Source organism: Macaca mulatta, chromosome 12, assembly GCF_049350105.2.
Source record: "Macaca mulatta isolate MMU2019108-1 chromosome 12, T2T-MMU8v2.0, whole genome shotgun sequence".
Classification (NCBI taxonomy): Eukaryota; Metazoa; Chordata; class Mammalia; order Primates; family Cercopithecidae; genus Macaca; species Macaca mulatta.
In genome coordinates this window covers 119952444-119973065 of record NC_133417.1, presented here as the reverse complement: position 1 = coordinate 119973065, position 20622 = coordinate 119952444, and the positions used below count along the sequence as shown (strand labels likewise).

Here is a 20622-nt window from a genome sequence, read left to right as displayed (position 1 = left end):
ACAGTTTCATAAGCAATTGTTGTAGAAATAATTATTTTGTATGCTTCCTAATAGTTTGGAATTATTTTAAATATTTCATTCCCATTTTATTTTTTCTGCATATTTACTTTAACGACAGGTAAAGCGTGTAAGAATTTAAATATTGGGCCAGTGCAGTTGAATTATTTCTTAGATTTTTCACATCATTCACATGAGGTTCTAGGTAAACTTTTTGCAATATCAGGACACAGAGATGCATTAGTGAATGCCAGCAGCTGGATTTTAAAATTGGTATTGTCAAGTGTGTCACAAGTAAATGCTGTATGTAGATTTTGTATGTTTAATCTGTAACTTGGTTCATGTTTCCCTATGTATTATTTTATTCTTTTCAGTTAATTAAGTAGTCGAAATGAAAATGCAGGTATTGCCTCTCTGCCCTTGTTGCTTCTATAGGTTTGAAAAGAGCACACAAAAATTAAGTTTCCAATGGTAACAGATGCAAATAAGAATTATAAAATGCAGAACCTCTAGGTTGTAATTTTTTATTGATAACTATTTAACATAATTGAAAACGAAATTAATAATGCAATAATGCAAACCATACCTTGGTGCTGTTAGTTTCAGTAAATGTGTCTAATCTCTTTTATCTCTCATAACAGGTTATAAGATAATTGGGGCAAATTCAGGGGATGTGTGTGTGTGTGTGTATGTATACATACATACACACACATACATCCCCTGAATTTGAATTCATATTTGAACATACATATATATATATATTTTTTTCTTCTGGTTGGTGTGTGTGTGTGTGTGTGTGTGTGTGTGTGTGTGTGTGTGTGTGTGTCTGTGTCTGTGTCTCCATATACATAGACCTAACAGAGATAACTATTTCTTTGTAAGGACCTAACCGATATGACTCTCCTGTATGTGTTGCAAGCTATTTGGTAAAGCAAATTATTGCTTGGGTCAGGTGAAACTGACTAGTTTTCATTCTAGGGTCCTTAAATCAGCCATGACTACTTTAATGAATAGAGCACTGGTCAGGGCGTTAGGGAATCTAGCTTTTATTTGTGACTCCATTATTGACTTTATAGCTTCAGGCAGGTTAATTTCTGTGCCTTGGTGTCCTCACCTATAAAACATGGGTGATGCCTGCTGCGTTTCTATTTCTTCAGAGCATAGTGAGGATTAATGAGCCAAAACACAGAGCCTCTCTTGTGGTTTGTACACCATGATTCGTCACTGCACTGTGAGGGCTTCCTAATATACAAGGAGTGGCATGAAACAGTGAGTCTGCCTTTACAGGTGCCTTCAGTGTTGTTTTAAGTAGGACTACCTAGTAAAGTGGCAACTTTAGGTATATCTATACCTCAGCACTGTCCAATAGACCTTTCTGTGGTGATGGAAATGTTTATATCTATGCTAGACATTCAATAGCGACTAGCCACCTCTACTGTTGAGCACTTGAAAATTAGCTGTTGCTACTGAGGAATACATTTTAAAATGGATTTTATTTTAACCACATGTGCCAGGGACTACTGTGTTGGACAGCTGGTTGATACAGCTGGATAGTTGGGAAGTAGGGTTTATTTCACACAAGATGTTGGGATTGATATTGGATAAAGGATAGTAGGGCAGATGAAAGCATAGATTTAATCCTAGGGTACAAGAGTGTGGTAGCTGTTTCTAAAAATTTCCTTTCCAGACTATTGATCTTCATACTTAAGTATTTTCCTGTGTTTTTTGCCTTTTAAAAAAGGTTGTAGTCATTGTTCATCTGATTGGCTTTACAAATTTCTTAACTGTTCTCCTCCTTTTCATATTACTTTTCTTTAATTCTCTTTCCATACTGCAGCCAGAGTGCCTTCAGAAAAACATGAGTCTGGCCAGATCATTTATTTGCTTAAAACCCTTCCATGGCTTCCTCTTAATGTTTTTTAAAATAAAGGTTAAACCCCAAAATATGGTTTATAAGACCCTGGATGGTCTGGTGCTACTTTCCTCTCTGTTCTCATCATTCTTTCCACAGCTTCTCCTTTCCCCCTTTCCTTCAAGCATTTTTTGCACCAGCTTTTCTGAATTTTTGTTTCCTTAAAATGTTTAGGATCTTTTATCTCCTAGCCTTTGTACATGCCTTTGCATTGTCTAGAATATTTGTTTTTGGTAGCCAGTTTCTCATTTGAGTTTCACTTGGGTTATCCTGTCCTTTTGGCTGCCTTTTCCTGATGTGGTGCTTCTCCCCAGTCACAGGACTTACTGTTTCCTACCTTCTCATGAGGCTGTAAACTGTATGGGCCAGGGATCACGTCTGCCCTCCCTAGCTCTGCCAAGTGCCTAATGTAGTCTGTATCCACATTTGTTTGTAGAGTGAATTCGTGTTTGAATGAATGAAGATTTTGGTATACTTTTTCCTCTTTTTTGATAAAAGGTCAGATGACATGAAAATGGGAATTGCGTCCTTCTGTCACTACCTTTACTGTATGACAAGATGTCTAAAACCAAGTTTCCCTTATCTGTGCCTTTTCTAAGGTGGTTGAACTGGTTCCTGGTAGCTTTTGCCCAATTGGCATCCATGGCATGTTACTTTGTGTGGGATTGTGGCTACCCAAAGTAATTCCTATAGCCTTGACTTTTAAGTGCATGCTCTCTCAGTGTTCTAGATACTGTCTTCTAGAATTAGGTAGTAACAGGTGAGAATAGATGAAATTTATTCCTGCCCTTTCCTCCATTTCTTAAGAAGATCATGGGAAGGGGATCCGGAGCATGGAGACTATGGGATTCTTACTACTATTTTTCTTCCTGAAGCTCTTATTCTTTATAAACCATTAACAGCTCAGATTCTGAATCTGAGTTGGCAAACAAACTTTTTCTTTCTCTGCTTACTATATCTTTTACTCTTGGTGGAACTCCTTTCTCAAGAAGTAGGCCTAAACTCTTCCCACGGAAGAAGGGTAAGAACCAGCAAGGGCAAACACCATTCTGTCTGACCCTCTTTAGGGTTTGCTACTTTGACTGATTGAAGAAGTAAAGTCCTTTTTGCTTATTGTAAATTTCTAAATGGCCTCCTTTAGCTCTAGGACAGACACTTTGGCTGTCTTCTTTATGACCTCAAGGTTGAAGTTTTCTCTTAGATGCCTTCCTCTCCTCTCAAGTCTTCTCATAGTCCCTCCATTGCTCCTTTGCCTCATCACCTCCTCAGTGGTCTGGCTGCTTCTGTTCTAGTAGGAGTGAACAGGCTGTTAAAGCACTGATTATAGAATGGTGTGAGGCATGCCTGCATAGCACGGTGCTCACAGTAGTATGCAAGTCTCGACTAGGGCTGCAAGTAAGACCAGAGGAAGTCACAGAAGGCTTTCTGGAAGAAGAAGAACTCCGAGTTTTGAAAACGTAGAACAGGAGGATGGGCTTTTCAGAAAGACAACATACGGGTGCTAAGGTACTCGAGGCCAGACTGCTGCTTCATTCGTTCTAGGAACTTCTGTTAGTGATGTAAGTGGAATAAAAGGATGGAGGAGGATGAGAGGCCAGAGAAGGTGGGCAGGGACTTTGAAAGGCTGTGTGTGCTAAACAGAGTGCTGATTTTAAGTTGAAAATCTCCTCCTCCACACTGGGGAGGGAACTCAGTTAAGAGGTTTGTCCAGTAATCCAGGAAAGGAGTGATGAGAGTCAAATCAAAGTAGTGACAGTAGTGGTGGGAGGGGGGTGGGATGGGGAATAGCCATATTTATTAATTTATTCTTTCAAATGATGTTTGATTTACTTTGTACTGTTTCAAAAATACCATATTAGGATGTTTTGAAGTTGGGTAAGTACATAGATTCTAGTGGAGTACCGATTAGGATATTGATTGAAATTGGGTAAGTGTATAGATTACAGTGGATTAGTAAAGTTGGTTTTTATCAAGTGGATTGATAAACTTGATGTCGTGTGTTATTCTTTAAATGAATATATCAGTTTGCTAGGTTTTTATTTAGGAATTTTGCTTTTTAAAAGTTAGAGTGATTTGTGATTTTATCTTTCATTTTTTACCCTTAGATTTTGGTACCAAAACTACACTCATAACTCCTAAAAGGTAATCAGGACCAAAATATATGTCTCCATTTGTTTAAGCGTTCTGTTATATATATCCTAGTAAAGTTTTTAGTCTGTTTCATATGTATGTATGTATACACATGCATATAACTATTAATTTAGGTTATTCTAGGTATAGGCTGAGTATTCCTTGCCCAAAATGCTTGGGATCAGAAGTATTTTGGATTTCTTTCCCGTTTTGGAATATTTGTGTATACATAGTGAGATGTCTTAGGGATGCTTCCCAAGACTAAATGTGAAATTTATCTATGTTTCATAAATGTTTTACACACATAGCCTGAAGGTAATTTTATACAATATTTTAAACAATTTTATGCATTAAAAAGGTTTTGTAAGTACTATGTTTGGAATTTTCCACTTGCGTCATGTTGGTGCTTAAAAAGTTTCCAATTTCGGAGCATTTCAAATTTCAGATTTTTGGGTTAGCGATGCTCAACCTGTATAGTATTTGATTATTTGTTGCTAGTAAACTAGATATTGTGTTAATAAACATAATTTGTTATTCTTGATATATAGGAAAGCTGTTAATTTAGTACATTTCTATCCAGTCAGCACCTAATTCTAAAGATCTAATTTATTAACTTCTGTTTATTATTGCATTTGTCAGTGCTTCCAGAATGATACAATAATGATAGTTGGCATGCTTGTTTCGTTCTTCCTTTTTTAAAAAAGTACTGACCCGTAGAGTTATATTCAATTTTAATATCCATATTAAATACAAAGGTTAATGTTCTTTATTGCCATGTGGAAGCTTTCTTCCCTTTATTATTTTCTGATAAGATTGTATTTTATTTTATTGAATGATTTTCAGCTTCTGCGGAGATGATCTTAAACTTGTTTGTTTGTTTTTGTTTTGGAAATAGGGTCTCACTGTGTTGCCCAAGCTAGTCTTGAACTCCTGGGCTCAAGCGATCCTCCCACCTCAGCCTCCCAAAAAGCTTATGTTTTTTTGACTATTGATGTTATTAATACATGTTTAAATATTAAATCATGCTTGTATTCCTGGGATAAACTTGACGTGGTGTAGTATGTTTAAACACAAATTTTACATAAATTTGCTAGGGTTTTAGGAATTTTGTGTTTATGATTATAAGTTAGAGTGATTTGTGATTTTATCTTTCTTTTTTTACCTCAGATTTTGGTACCAAAATTATAGTCATAGTTTCTAAAAAGTAACCAGGATGCTTTTTTTTTTTTTTTCTTTTTACCTTTTCTGTTCTCTGGAACATGAATAGAATATCTTCTGGAAATATCCTGCCCCCTGCTAAGTTGACATAACATTATCTATTTTGATAACTCACATATTATATAATTTTTGGAGATCTCTCCAATTTTGTTATTAGTAGTAATCTGATATACTAATGTATTAATAATAAAATACAGCCACTAAAGAGAAAATGGACTTTTCTTTTTATCCCATGAAGTTCATCCTTAAAAAGTCCCTGTGGACTGTAAAAATTTTACTTATTTTGCCATTTTGTCTGAGGCTGCAATTTTGATTAAATGTATAACTTTCCTGTTACTGTAAGAATATTAGTTTGAATTAGAAGAGTAAATATTTTTGTAATGCAGCCCTAGGAGAGAGAAGAAAAACTAAGACAAAGTCCAGCCTTAGAGTTAGTCTCAGATATCACTGGGAGAGAGGAAAGCTTGTATAAGAGGGCTAAGTAATCCAGGTTTTATCCTGATACATGTTCTGGTATTATTAATAAGTTATGGGTCGGGTGTGGTGGCTCATGCCTGTAATCCCAACACTTTGGGAGACCGAGGAGGGTGGATCACTTGAGGTCAGGAGTTCAATACCAGCCTGGCCAACATGGTGAAACCCCATCTCTACTAAAAATACAAAAATTAGCCAGGTGTGGCAGTGTATGCCTGTAGTCCAACTACTCGGGAGGCTGAGGCACAAGAATTGCTTGAACCTAGGAGGCGGAGGTTGCAGTAAACCAAGATGGTGCCACAGAACTCCAACCTGGGTGACAGAGTGAGACTCAGTCTCAAAAAATAATAATAAGCTACCATGAATGGTGCTAAGTAAGATGTGACTTTAAATATTGGAGACCAGGCTTAAGAACTGTCTTTTCAGTAGTGGCTTATAAAATACAAAGATAACTGAGAGCTTTTTTTGTAGCCCAGGAAGTGGGTACAGTTAATACCTTAGTCATGTAAGTTAGGCATTGAATGTGTGTGGAAAACTAGACATAGGAAAAAGAATGGAGTATTTTCTGCTGCAAAGCCAAGTGAATTTAAAAGCATCCTATTGAATATTGGTGGAGGGAAATCTTGAAACCTTATAAGGCCACACAATAACTAAGAATTAACCATATTGCGGTATGAATTTAAAGTCAATGATACTCTTTATTTGCCATCTTCACTGTTTAATTTTAAAATAAACAAGCTTTTATAGTTCACCAGTGAAGTCTCCCAACCCTATTTTTTTCCCATAGAGGCTATGTTTTTATTAATATTCCTACTGCAATGTTTTTGGGCCCTAAATCTTTATAATTATGGAGGATTCGAATATACAGGGCAAAGTCATCTATCTACTTCAGACTTTCTCTTTTGTTTTGATTTAACTTTACTATTCTGGCAACTTACTTTTTTTTATGTGTTTTGCATTTAAATAACAGTATAAAATCATTTAACCCCCCCCCCCTTTTTTTTGGCATAAAAATGTACCTTTTGTGAGCTAAAACAATAAGAAAGAAAATCAGTTCTGCTTTAACCCTAGATCATGAGAAAAAGGTTTATATAATCTTTGTTGTCTGGGAATATTTATAATTGTTCAAAACATCATTGGTAATCTGTCTTCCCCACTGCCTTCTGTACATCCCAGTGTGAAGCTAGAACCACAGCTCTTATGGTCACATCAGAACCATTTTGAGTGTGTGGAGAGTAACATATGCTTTTTTTTTTTTTTTTTTTTTTTTTTAATGGATATGTAGGATTTTAGAATGTGGTACTTGATCTACCATTAACAGAGTTTTCCTTGGAAGGATGTTGAATTCTGAAGTAGAAAATATTATATGGACCATTGGACCTATTAATTGTCCTACTGCCCTAGGTTAATTTTAAAAAATTAATTGCCTACAACAGAGATAATTTATGTTTTATAGCTTAAAAAACCCATGTCACTATTTTGAATTACTCTGCTTTATCCTGCTCCATAGCAGGCAAAGTGACTTGAAAAATTAAATCTATGTGTTTGCAATTTTGTGGTTGTTCATGAAGGATTTCATTCATGAACTCTCTTGGTATCCTGTCATGGTGATAGATTTAGCATTAGTAAAAATGCATTTTTTCATATGTTTTTGCAGTTTGGATGATCTGTACATGGAAGGACAAGTTTAAATTTGCCCATCTCTCCTTTCTTTTATTAGTGGTGTAATGAATTCAGATCACCATTGTCTACCATATTATTACTGAGGGGAAAAGGATATTAAAAGGTTTTACTGCATCCTGAATATGGCCTTTGGGACAAAACTGAAACATTAAACACCACAGTTTAACCCTTTCATAAGTACTTCCTTTTCCTCATCTTCAGGATCAGAAAGATTCCTAGTTAGGAAAAGGATTTTCAAAGTTTTATTCTTATTTTTTTATGTACCTTCTTTTCTTCCTTACCCTTTCAGGTCTTGGGAGCTTCACCAGACTGCAAAACCTTTTCTGTGTGCCTCTCTGCTTTCCTCCTCTGAGTTCTGTGAGGCCAGAAACTACCTTTTATCTCATTGTTTCTTTAGTGCCAAAAGTTGTTGGTACGTTTTCTTCAAAGTACTTGTGGAATGATGAGTATTTTCCAAACTAATTACAAAACAGTGTTTGTGACTTTTCCCCTACATGGTTATACAAATATACTCATTCCATGTGTGTTAAATAAATAAATGATTAATGCTACTTCTGATATATGCAGTGTGTATATCACACATTATGTATATTAATATATATATCTATTTTCACATCGAATCTATCAACATCAGTAACAAATCATCCAGTATTTCGTACTACATTTTAGATAGCAAAAAGCAATGACACATGAACACCTGGATTGTCTGTTTAAGATTTTAAAACTTACAATCTCCAGTCATATCTTTAAAGATTTTATATGAAGCCTGTTTTCCACATTATGATTTAAAATCATAGGTAAAGGAATAGCGCTAGAGTACATTAGAGAGAAAAAACTGGTGAAATCTGCCAGTGTACTGTGTTGTCAAGGAACAGAAAAAAAATTAGAACCTTCGAATTTTTAGGGTTCATTATATGTATTAGTCCGTTCTCATACTGCTATGAAACACCTGAGACTGGTATTTATAAGGAAAAGAGGTTTAATTGACTCATGGCTCCCCAGGCTGTACAGGAAGGGCCTCAGGAAACTTAAACAGTCATGATGGAAGGTGAAAGGGAAGCAGGCACGTCTTCCATGGCCGGAGCAGAAGGAAGAGGCAAGGAGGTGCTACACCCTTTTTATTTATTTATTTATAATTTTTTTATTTCTATAGATTTTTGGGGAACAAGTGGTATTTGGTTACACAAGTAAGTTTTTTAGTGGTGATTTGTGAGATTTTGGTGTACCCATCACCCGAGCAGTACACAGTGAACCCAATTTGTAGTCTTTTATCCTTCACCACCTTCACACCTTTTCCCCCTGAGTCCCTCAAGTCTGTTGTGTCATTCTATGCCTTTGCATCCTCATAGCATAGCTCCCACTTAGGAGTGAGAAAATACAATGTTCGGTTTTCCCCCCTGAGTTACTTCACTTACAGTAATATTCTCCAATCCCATCCAGGTGGCTGCAAATGCCATTAGTTCATTCCTTTTTATGCCAGAGTGGTATTCTATTGTATAATACACCACAGTTTCTCTATCCACTGGTTGATTGATGGGCATTTGGGTTGGTTCCACATTTTTGCAGTTGCAAATTGTGCTGCTATAAACATGCGTGTGCAAGTATCTTTTTCATATCATGACTTCTTTTCTTCTGGGTAGATACCCAGTAGTGGGATTGCTGGATCAAATGATAGTTCTAGTTCTTTAAGGAATCTCCACAGTTTTCCATAGTGGTTGTACTAGTTTACATTTCCACCAACAGTGTAGAAGTGTTCCCTGTTTACCACATCTATGCCAATATCTGTTATTTTTAAATTATTTAATTATGCCCATTCTTGCAGGAGTAAGGTGGTATCAGTGTGGTTTTGATTTGCATTTGCCTGGTCATTAGTGCTACACCCTTTTAAACAACCAGATCTGGTGAGAACTCAAACACTATCACAAGAACAGCAAGGGGGAAATCCGCACCCATGATCCAGTCACTTCCTACCAGGCCCCTCCTCCAGCATTGGGAATTATAATTTGACATGAGATTTGGGTGGGGACACAAATCGAAACCATATCAGTATAAGTAAAGTATATCATCTACATGTACTCATTTGCAATTCACTGAATTCGAGAGTGTCTTTGATAAGGCATTAAAAGAACTGTCGAAAGTGGTACATGTAAAAGATACTAACATACTGTCATGTACTAGATGTAAATTCAGCAGTTAAGATCTCGACATTTTCATATATTCCAAAATAGTTTTAAATACTTTGGTGTTGCGTTGACCCATACCATTTAACTAGTAGATGCATGTGCCTTTCCATTTTCACAGTGACGTACACTTTTTGTCTCTAATGTTTATTGCTTTATGCCTGATTTTTTCATTGGTTTTTCATGCTGTGTTTGGTTTCTACACATGAGCACACAGTGCCTAGAAGGTTTGATAGAAGGCTTTCTTCCATCAGTTCCGTACATTTCAGTAATCATGTTGCTTATTCCCTACACGGGCCCTTAATGGCTTACCACCATATTCCAGTTTCTAGTCCTGGGCTCAAGGCCATTTAAATCCATCTTTTATTTCACCTTATTACTTGTTTTGATTTGTACTTTATCAGTTTGATACCTGCTTGTTGAAGGAATGTTTATCCTCAGTAGGATTATAGGCAAGGACAGTGTTTTCTAAGTCTTATGTATCCCTCCAAAACACCTAGTTTGAGTGGTAAAGCTTTAGGTTAAATCATGCTAGAAAAGAGAGAATTTACTATATTTAAGTGTATTTAGAAAAAGCCATTTTATAAGCTTCCCTGGTCACCCATTCTAATAAATAGCACATCAAGTTATTGATATCTATTTTGAGTCCATGATGTAGTAAATCTTAAAAAGTCTTCTTCCCTTGTATAATGATGAAGAATAATGTATTTATCACTGACTTCTCTCTTTAGTAATGAGTCATATTAACAGTGCCTGAGATATGTTGCAACATAACTTTTCCTCTATGTAGTACCTGTTTGTTTTATAATGGGAATAAAATCCACCTCTGTGCATTTTAAATTGATTTTTCACACTAATTCTCTAACTAAAGTGTTAGTCTCTTCAAATATATCAATGGGAAGAAAGCACGCATTATTGTGCCCAAATAATAAGAAATCTTACCCACGCCCCATCTCCTTGCTGTGGTCTTTCAAGGTTTCACATGTAAACTCACATCTACTTCCAAATGTTATGGTTCATGACAAAGCAGAAGCAACATGACTGGATTTAATAGGCTCTGTTTCCCATTATGCAGGACTGAGGTTAACCGATTATCTTTCCATCTGTAGCACTTGTAATGTGCCATTCAGTTCATTAGCGTTACAGGAGGGCTAAGAGTTTAGTGAATTGTGTGTGAGCAGAAGCCATCCATAATCCAAGCAGAGAAACCACATGTTTTAAGACCATATGAGATAGTAAGCTTTGTATAGTAAGGATCCTAAATATAAATTGGAACTCTGGTAGTCACTTTGTAAAATCATCTTACTGGCTTAGACTATGTTTTACTGGTTGATTTTTGGTTTAAGTTCCTCCCTAGCTGATGGTGGTACTTTGAGAAGCACTTACCAGTTTTTCGTGTTGTCATCATGGACTTTTTTTCATATATGTGTAAAATAACTACGCTAATGGATTAAGTTGCCGTGCATTAAAATGCACTTGATTGGGCTCTTATATTTTTTATTTTTTTGAGGTGTAAGATCTACGTTTGTCTCTGTCAAAAAGTCCTAGTGTATGCATGGATTTTTTTTTTTTTCTCATTTTTTCTTTTTTCACTGAAACAGTGTCTCTTACTCAGGCTGGAGTACTGTGGCACAATCATGGCTACACAGTTATTTATTATTTTTTTTGGATGGCATTTAATGTGACGTATTTTTGTTGTTTTGTTTATTCATATTTGCACTTGGTGGTTTAAGACCTAGAACATTGGTTCTTCAACTCAGATTTCTATTTTTTTATTGTCATATGTATAGCATATGTGTGTGAGGAGATTGTGTATTTGGTATATGAACATAATTTAGAGAATGAATTAGGAAGTATCAAAAATAGTGGATGAGTTTCTTTTAAAATACCCTGAGATTGTCTGCTCTAAATGTAAGCTGTGATGTGTGTCGCTTTGTTTTAAATTATAAAGCTGAAATGCAATCCACTGTGTTATATCTTGGCTGGAGAAAGACTGTTGCCAGAGGAAGGTTGTTGGACATAAAGAAGAGTCAGAATACAAACTTGTCAGTGTTTACCCAGGACTGTCCAAAGAAGAAAGCAAGTGGACCTGATAGTCACGAATTGCAGTCATTAGAGAAACATTTGCTGTGGTTCATTTCTTACTCTAATACACTAGCTTTCTTTTTTTTTTTTTTTTTTTTTTTTTTTGAGACGGAGTCTCGCTCTGTCGCCCAGGCTGGAGTGCAGTGGCCAGATCTCAGCTCACTGCAAGCTCCGCCTCCCGGGTTCCCGCCATTCTCCTGCCTCAGCCTCCCGAGTAGCTGGGACCACAGGCGCCGCCACCTCGCCCGGCTAATTTTTTGTGTTTTTAGTAGAGACGGGGTTTCGCCGTGTTAGCCAGGATGGTCTCGATCTCCTGACCTTGTGATCCGCCCGTCTCGGCCTCCCAAAGTGCTGGGATTACAGGCTTGAGCCACCGCGCCCGGCCTACACTAGCTTTCTTTTCCCACTCTGCTATCAAAACAATTTTCACCAAGGTCATTAATGACCTTGTCTGTGAACTCAGTAGATGCTTATATCCTTCATCTACATGACCTCTATGCAGCATCAAACAGAATTGGCATTTTCTACCTTCCACTTCCCTTGATGTTTCTCTCTGTTTCCTTCCAGATCTTTTTCTATACATTTGATACAATTTACAGAGTTAGTATTATACCATGTTTATAACTTTATATCCTATTTACCACATTGCATTTTCACATGAACTTCAGTGGCCATTATATGAATATAGCATAATCTTTAATAAAAACCATAAAAGACTATAAAAGAATTGCTCATTTTGAAAACTTTTTGCCATAGTATAGTGTATTTAAATCATATTCTGAAACCGTATGTAAGGAAATAGAATAGTAGACAGAAGTCCTTTAGTTTTAACAAGTTACTTATAATTGAAAGACTTTAGGCTGGGCAATATTTAATTTCAGTGAAATTGAACAAGGAGAATATGACCTTAGTTAAGCCATTGGAACTTGTTCTTCTCTCTTTGTTTTCTTGTCTTGAACAGGATCAAACTGGGATCTCTAAAATCTCTTCCAGCATAACATTCTGTGACTCGTGAATTAGTACATGCTGAGACTTTTGTATCTCTCTGAGCCATAATAGTTTGTTCTGCAATGGTTGTGATTATTACAAGTTATTGTATGCATACATGTTTAAATTAATTTTGAAAGTACTCTTTTCACTACGTTATTAAACTGTTTGTTATGTGGCATAATTTTCCTTCTAATAGAACAAAATCCCTGTCCTGTGAATTTGTCTAATTTTGTATTGGTTTATAAAGACTATAGGGCCTATAATAGCTGTAGTAAATGATTTTTATTGGCATTTGAAAGTCTGTCACTCATAGTGATTGGTGATTATGAAGCCATATTTTAATATGAATAAGAATGCAGAATACAGTTGTGAAAAAATTCATAATACTATATTCAATAAAAACAATCCCTATAATCTGATGTCAGACTGAAATTTTACATCATTTCTCCTTTGAGTTCAGCAGCTTTTGATTCTAGATTCTTCTACCTCATGTGAGTTCTGAGTAATTTATTTTAGTTAAAATTGTATATTTTTAAGGATGTTGGAAAATTGTTCTACTGGTGCATTCATGTCGTTAAGAGACTCATTTGACTTACTTAAACACATCTGCACTTACTTTACCAGCAACATATTTGGTCTGCGGCCTGTGGATTATACAGATGATGAAAATATGAAATCACTATTGCTGCTACCAGAGAAGAATGAATCATCCACAACTAGCCATTGCTCGGTAGTAAGTATGGATTCAGCTTTGGGACATTTATATATTTTATTGAAATTGGTTATGAAAGGAACATAATAGAAAAATTTCCATTTGGCAAATTGCTTACATTCACCAAACAGTTATTGAGCACTTCCTGAGTGTTAACTACTGTGGATTCAAAGACATAATCAGAGTATAACCATCTAGAAATACTTATTGAGCCTGCTGTGTATTTTAGGCAGCATTCATGAAACAATGACTATGACTGATAGAACGCTTATTCTCAGGGAGGCGCTTACCATCTGGTGAGAGGTAGGAAAGAGACAAACTGGAAATATGTGAACTAATAGAAATAAAATAATTTCAGAAACTTAGACATGAGTGCTTTGAAGATGTTGTAGAGTGTTGTTGGATGGAGGTAGTGGGCTTCCGCAAGGCCACTGCTTTAGCTAGGGTCACAGAGGGGAGCCTTAAAGCACTGATTTGAATTGAAACCTGAATGTTGAAGTGAGGAGGCTGCCAGGTGACTGGAGGACACAGTGTATAGGCCCTTCAGTGAATGAGACTGGTATGTTAGAAGGTTAGAAAGAAGTTTGTTATTGCTGGAGACTAGCAAGCATCTAAGCAGGACTTTCGGATGGATTACATATGAAGTGTGGGGAAAGAATGGAATAAGTATGACCTTAGCAGTGAAGTAGATGGTAATGCCATTTGTTGCCATGGAGAAGGAAATTAATTGTTTTATTTGCCAATTTGATGTCTGTAAAACATCAAATGGAGATATCGAATAGATCATTGGATATGAAACTATGGAGCTTAGGAGAGAGGTACAAGCTAGAGATAAAGTGGAAAGAGTGCCTGTTTCTTAGGAACCCATAGCTTAGCAGGGATTTCAGATGTAAAAACTTTTACTGTACATTGTAATAAATTTGTAAAATAAGCTATAAAAATATACAATAGAATCAAAGTAAGTAGAAACTACAGGAGACGTCAGGAAAAATTTCACAGAAAGGCCAGACGCAGTGGATCGCACCTGTAATCCGAGCACTTTGGGAGGCTGGGGTGGGCGGATCACTTGAGGTCAGGAGTTCGAGACCTGCCTGGTCAACATGGTGAAACCCCGTCTCTATGAAAAATACAAAAAGTAGCCAAGTGTGGTGGCGCACACCTATAGTCCCAGCTACTAGGGAGACTTGAGGCGTGATAATTAATTGAACCCAGGAAGTAAAGATTGCAGTGAGCTAGATCACACCACTGCACTCCATCCTGGGTAACAGAGCAAGACTGTCTCAAAAACTATATATATGCATATATATATATATAGAGAGAGAGAGAGAGAGAGACAGACAGAATTTCACAGAGGAGGTGTCCTAAGTCTTTCAGGGTAAACATTTTAGCAAAGTATCTAATAGAATGCTGTTGGCTGCCAGTAACAGAAAACCTTTACTCAAATGCTTGAAAACAGTTTATTACTTTATATAGAATTAATCCCAATGCAGGATAGCTCTGTATTTGCTTAATTTAGCACTTAGTGGTTACATCAAGGAACCCAATTCTTTGTATCTCTTTACCTTGCCATCCTCAGTTTGGGGGATTTGTCCTCACTAAGAAGTTTCCTTTAGTGGTTGTAGAATGATTGCCACAATTCTAGATACGACAGTGGGCAACTGAAAAGAGACTTTCCGTGGGCTTTCCCTGTGTCTTATTGTCAGAAATTGATTTGACAGCCCCTCCTGGGGCTGGAGGATAGAGTCAGTCTTTGAAAGGGAGGCTACCTGAATAAAACTGGGCTTCTGTTAGTGTGGAGGAAGTGAGCAATAGATTTTGAGTGGACAGCCAACATTCCCCACTGCAATCAGGTATACAAGGTGCGAATGGCAGCCCACATCTAAGGAACAGCTGCTCAGAGACAAGAAGGCATAAAGGACCTTAGGAATTTGAGAAACTAGCATTTACTGTGAGAGGAGTATGACGTGTGTTTAAGAGGGATTCAGGGTAAAGGGCTAGGTTGGGACCAGGTTGTGAAAAGCCTTAAATTCCCCAATACGAGTTTAGACTTAATAGGGCACCTTCAGTGTGTTTGTAACTGAAATAGGACTGTCTGCAGGGTAGCTGGGAGTGGGAAGAGACTGAAGACTGATTGGGAAGCTGCAGTACTGGAGTCCAGGTTTGAAATGCTGAGGACTGGAATTATAGATGGTAGTTATGTGGGGATGGAGAGAAGGAATTTTAGAGAGAGTTGGTAGACTCACCATATCTAGTACTGCTCAGATGGGGAAAAATAACAGAAAGGGAGGAGCTGAGGTCAAGGATCATTCACAAGAGTAGTAGTAGACGCCATTGTTTAAGATAAGAGGTAGCCTAAGGTAGCTACAGTTTGATACTCTCATAGGTGCTTTCATGAGCTAGTTACTTTCGTATCTTGAATACCCTGTGTCTTCTGCTTTAGACTTCAGCCTTATAAATGTGTTCCAAACTATTGTTTTGGTAATGAATTGGAAGAGAAGCTAGAAATCAGCAGTTTAATTTTCCCCGTTTACAAATGAGAAAAGAGAGACCTAAAGAGGCTATGATTTGCCCCAGGGTTAACCAGCATTTTAAAAAAAAGGTTGTTTTTTTCTTTCTTAATGGACCAGTTAGAACTTACATTTCTTAAACCTTAGGTCAGTACTCCATTCAGTTCCACCATACTCAGCAACTATAAATTGACTTGTTTTCTTCATTTGTACTTGCAGTCTGACAGAGCGTAGAATAACAGAGTTGTCCTTTGCTGGTGTTCCTTTTATGTAAAAGCTGGAAAATGATTATTTTAAATGTGTCAAGAATAAAGATATCTTGATGATATTCTTGGAGTCTGAGGGTGGCAATGCCTTTCAGAAAAGGAGGGTTTTTATTATGTAGAAGAGACCTCTACTTCACGCATGTCATGTAGACATGGCCTTTTGAGTATTCTTATTTACTGTCTTAATGGTTGGTACTTGGCTAAGGAAAAGATAATATCAAGTCCTTCAAGTTTAAAGGGTAGTTTCTTAATGTGCAGTCCTGAAGATGGAACCTCTGGAGTGTACCTTCCATCAGCCACTACCAGTTTCTTCTTCACCCACTCTTTTTCAGTCACATGGGCTGCCTTGCTGTGTCTTGAGTCCACCAAACATACTCTCATTTCAGGTATGCAGCACCACCTGTTTTTTTTGTTTTTTTTTTTTTTTTCTTCCGGGAACTAGATGTTCCCATGGCCAGCTTCCTCACACCCTTCAGACCCAGCTCTAGCATAGTCTTAGCAGAGAGGACTCTGTGCTGCTGCATATTAAATAGCAACCTCCCAATGCTGCCTAGCCCCCTTCCCCTGCTGTGTTGTACCGTGCTATTTCTCATTTGATGTAATGTATTTTTATTTTATTGTGTTGTTTTCCCCTCTCAACTAGAATATAAACTGTGTGAGGGCAGGGGCTGGCTTTTTTGTTTACTGTAATAGCCCTAGCATTGAGAACAGTGTTTGGCACATACTGAGTGTTCAGTAAGTTTCTGCTGAATGCATGAATGAGCATGAGAGTATTCTTTATGATACATACTTGCCTCTGAAACAAGCACAAGTGCTTGGTAGCTTAGTCTGGAACCCTTTAAATAGTGATGTCCAGTGAGCTGCTTTAGGGAACGTCACGCAGATGGGAAGGGGTTTGAATTTCCCTACTTCCCCTTTAGGATTTTTGTGTTTCAAGTAAAATTTAGTGGCTGTTGGAAAACGGCTTTAAGTTTGAGAAGCAACCTCTAATCTTTTAAAAATTTAAAAAGCTCCTTATCATTCGCTTTGAGACTTCTGTGTTCGTGATTCATTTTGAGCAGCATATTTATCTAAGAAGATTTTTTTCTAGATTTTTTAACCCCATTTTTGATGAACTTAAGAAAAACTAATGATTTTATCTAAGAAAAAGTACCCTATTTAATTATTCCTTTGAATTTAATGCTAATAAACATAGTATCTGATCTCTATAAAATCAGGGTATTCAACCTTCGGGGTGTTTTTTTGCACCTCTTTTGAGCCTCATGGGTCAGAGACCTATGCTTATTCAAGTCACATCCCCAGCCCCTATGCCACCTCACCCCAAATCAGACATGTGGCTTTGGCAGCTGTTTGCTTTATGTTTTATTATAGCATTCTTTAACTGTGAGAAATGAGTGCCAGTTTCTATTTTTTATGCAAATTTTTAAAAGTACGATAGGAAAATACTTGACCCACTTTGGTGCTTTCCTTAGGTTGCTAGAAATAGTATCATATGCTATATTTAGAAATGATATCTTTTTCACTCTTGTATTTTGTGCAGAGAACTAATGTAGCTGAAGTAGTGTTATATATTGAGAAGTAATGTGTTCTATTTAGATGTATTTAGTAATGTGTTCTATTTTTATGGGTGTAACTTAATAAGAAATTTTGAAATACTGTAGTATTTTTAAATATTATCAAAGAGTAATTGAATAATCCATAAAGTATGCTGAATTATTTATTTTCATGTGAGGAGTATTTATAACATTTAGGTTAGATGTGGTTACATCATCTTACAATTTAGTGACTAGGAAAGATGAGCTGAATTCTGTCATTTACAAACACTTTTATGTAAATATATATATATATATATGAGATATATATGGACATATATTATTTCCTTGAGTCTTTCACTTCTCAGCCTTAATGCTATCCACTGTTACCTTCTCTTTATTTTTGTCTTTTTTAACTCTGTGAATTCTAAGTCTACATTTTAAAGTGAAACTATTAGTCTTTGTTAGAGCACTTTTTTCTTAGTCATGAGCTGCATGGACTATTTATGGATCTGATCTCCTAAGTTTTGAATTAACTTGTCTGTTTTTCTCTTTTCTTAGTTTCGAGGGGTTACTATTTTGATAATTTGTTTTCTATTTTTTAGGTCAGCACTGTTCTAGAAGCCTTGGCATTCTTTGATTTTTCAGATAATCTCAGTTTAATAACAGACCAAGTTTGAGTTACTCTATTGGGACAAGTTAGTGGAGGTGGAATAGGGAACTGCTGATTTTAAGTGGATATTTTGGGTTACTTGGGGAAAGAAAAAGACTTACTGGTGACAGAATGAAGTAAAACCCTGGAGAGACGCAATTTAAAATTGAAGAAACAAGATGCCCTGGGTATGGAGAGCTATCTCAGTTGACATTTTCTTGAGGGAAAAATAAAGAGAAAAATAATTAAAAGGTTCTGGGTGTAGATTCAATGGAAATTACTGAAAATTATTAGACAGAGTAAACTAAGTAATGAAATTCAAGCTTATATCAAGTAACAGTCTGTTTAATGTCTTCATCTAGTCTTCTAATGTTTTTAACACTGTGGCATCTCCTTTTATATTAACAGATGAACACTGGGCAGCGTAGGGATGGACCTCTTGTACTTATAGGCAGTGGGCTCTCTTCAGAACAACAGAAGATGCTCAGTGAACTTGCAGCAATTCTTAAGGCTAAAAAATGTACTGAGTTTGACAGTACAGGTGAGGATTTTGAATTTTGGGGGGGGGGTAGAAAAAAATGTTAGATAATCCTTTTGGAGAACTACCTTTGACAATTTACATATATTTTAACCATTGGGTGATGGCTGTATACTTCGCATCTTGTAATAAATCTAAGTTTTTTTTTCAGTAATAAACTACTTATAGACAATGTAGTTAGGAAATGTAAAGTTCAAAGGTTTGCATATATTTTAGGACAAGACAGTATTTCAGAAGAGCAAATTTGTGACTTTGCTAATGACAAATAAATTGTACTGCAGTGTAATTCCTAATCCCTTAGGTGTAATTTGAAAATAAAATAAAAATTTGTGTTTGCCAATGCGACTTTAAGATACATGGTTTATGATCTGATTTTTCATATTGATGGCCAGGTTAGAGAATGAGGTACTAAATAGAAGTAGTCTTACACTTAAGTGTAAAAATTGTTGCCTTTGAAGATTCAGATACAAGTTTATAAAATATAGATTAGTTATACAAAGCAGGCCAAAGAAATACTTTGGCTTTTATCTTTCTTTCTCTTACTACCTTTTTTGTATTTTAGTAACTCATGTTGTTGTTCCTGGTGATGCAGTTCAAAGTACTTTGAAGTGTATGCTTGGGATTCTCAATGGATGCTGGATTCTAAAATTTGAATGTAAGTGTTGGATTTGAGAGAATTAGGAAATGAATTAGACTAGTTTCATTTTTCATGGTTATTAATGCCCGTGATTAAGGAACTTGTTGTTAATGTTCTTACCTCTGGTTAGTCACTGCATTTTGAAAAAGCTTCTCATATTTATGGTGTCATTTAGATGTCCTTAGTAAATGTATACACATATGTTCTGGTTTTAAAGTCTTTTTTTCCTTCAATACCAACTATTTCAATGAAAAGTAAATGGAGTACATAGTGCACTTTTAAGCCTAAGCAATTCATGTTACTGTTAAATGATATATTGAATTTAATAATACATATTTTAAATATATGGCATGACATGTCTGTGAAATGAAAGCAGTTTATTGCTTTTCCTTTATGATTACCTGCATAACACCCTTTTGGTCTTAGTTAATTTAATCCAGTATTTTTAGGAAGCTGTTGGGAAATGACTGCCTTGTACTACTTTAGTTGGAGTCACTACACGAGCTTTCTCAACCTCCACTGAAAATGTGTTCCTGTTCCCCTCTTCTTGCTGATAGTCAACCCACCACCACCTTCAGAGCTGCCTCTCACCTTCCCCACTGTCACTCGCTTACATTTCTACTCGGATTCCCTTGGGACTTGAAAAGAAAGCTCATATACAATTATTTTCTTCTCCTTAATAGTCAACACATCTCCTTTTGATACTATGGCTAACATAGAACAGTGGATTCACTTTTTTGTGTTTATTAATTGTTTACAAAAGATTAGTGGTTACAAAAGATTAGTGGTTACAAAGGGGGAACATGGGGAACAATACAGTTGAGTATTTTGATGTTAGTGGTGGTCATGTAACACAAGACTACCTGAGATAAAATTAAATGAGTGCATTTATAGCTAGTGAAATCAGGCTGGGCACGGTAGCTCATGCCTGTAATCCTATCACTTTGAGAGGCCAAGACAGGCAGATCACCTGAGATCAGGAGTTTGAGACCAGCCAGGCCAACATGGCGAACCCCCTTCTCTACTAAAAATAGAAAAATCAGCCGGGCATGGTGGCACATGCCTGTAATTCCAGCCACTCGGGAGGCTGAGGCAGGAGAATTACTTGA

The 20622-nt window shown here is 36.5% G+C and overlaps 1 protein-coding gene across 2 annotated transcripts in view; it reads left to right on the top strand.

Moving 5' to 3' along the window:
• Positions 1–20622, top strand: part of BARD1 (BRCA1 associated RING domain 1) — an 83569-nt gene that overhangs the window by 47538 nt on the left and 15409 nt on the right. For both annotated transcript variants that reach the window (XM_001084740.5, XM_015110897.3), the window contains exons 7-9: positions 13294–13402; positions 18747–18879; positions 19439–19531. In XM_001084740.5, coding sequence (XP_001084740.2) covers positions 13294–13402; positions 18747–18879; positions 19439–19531 — 335 coding nt within the window. The remainder of the gene's footprint in view (positions 1–13293; positions 13403–18746; positions 18880–19438; positions 19532–20622) is intronic.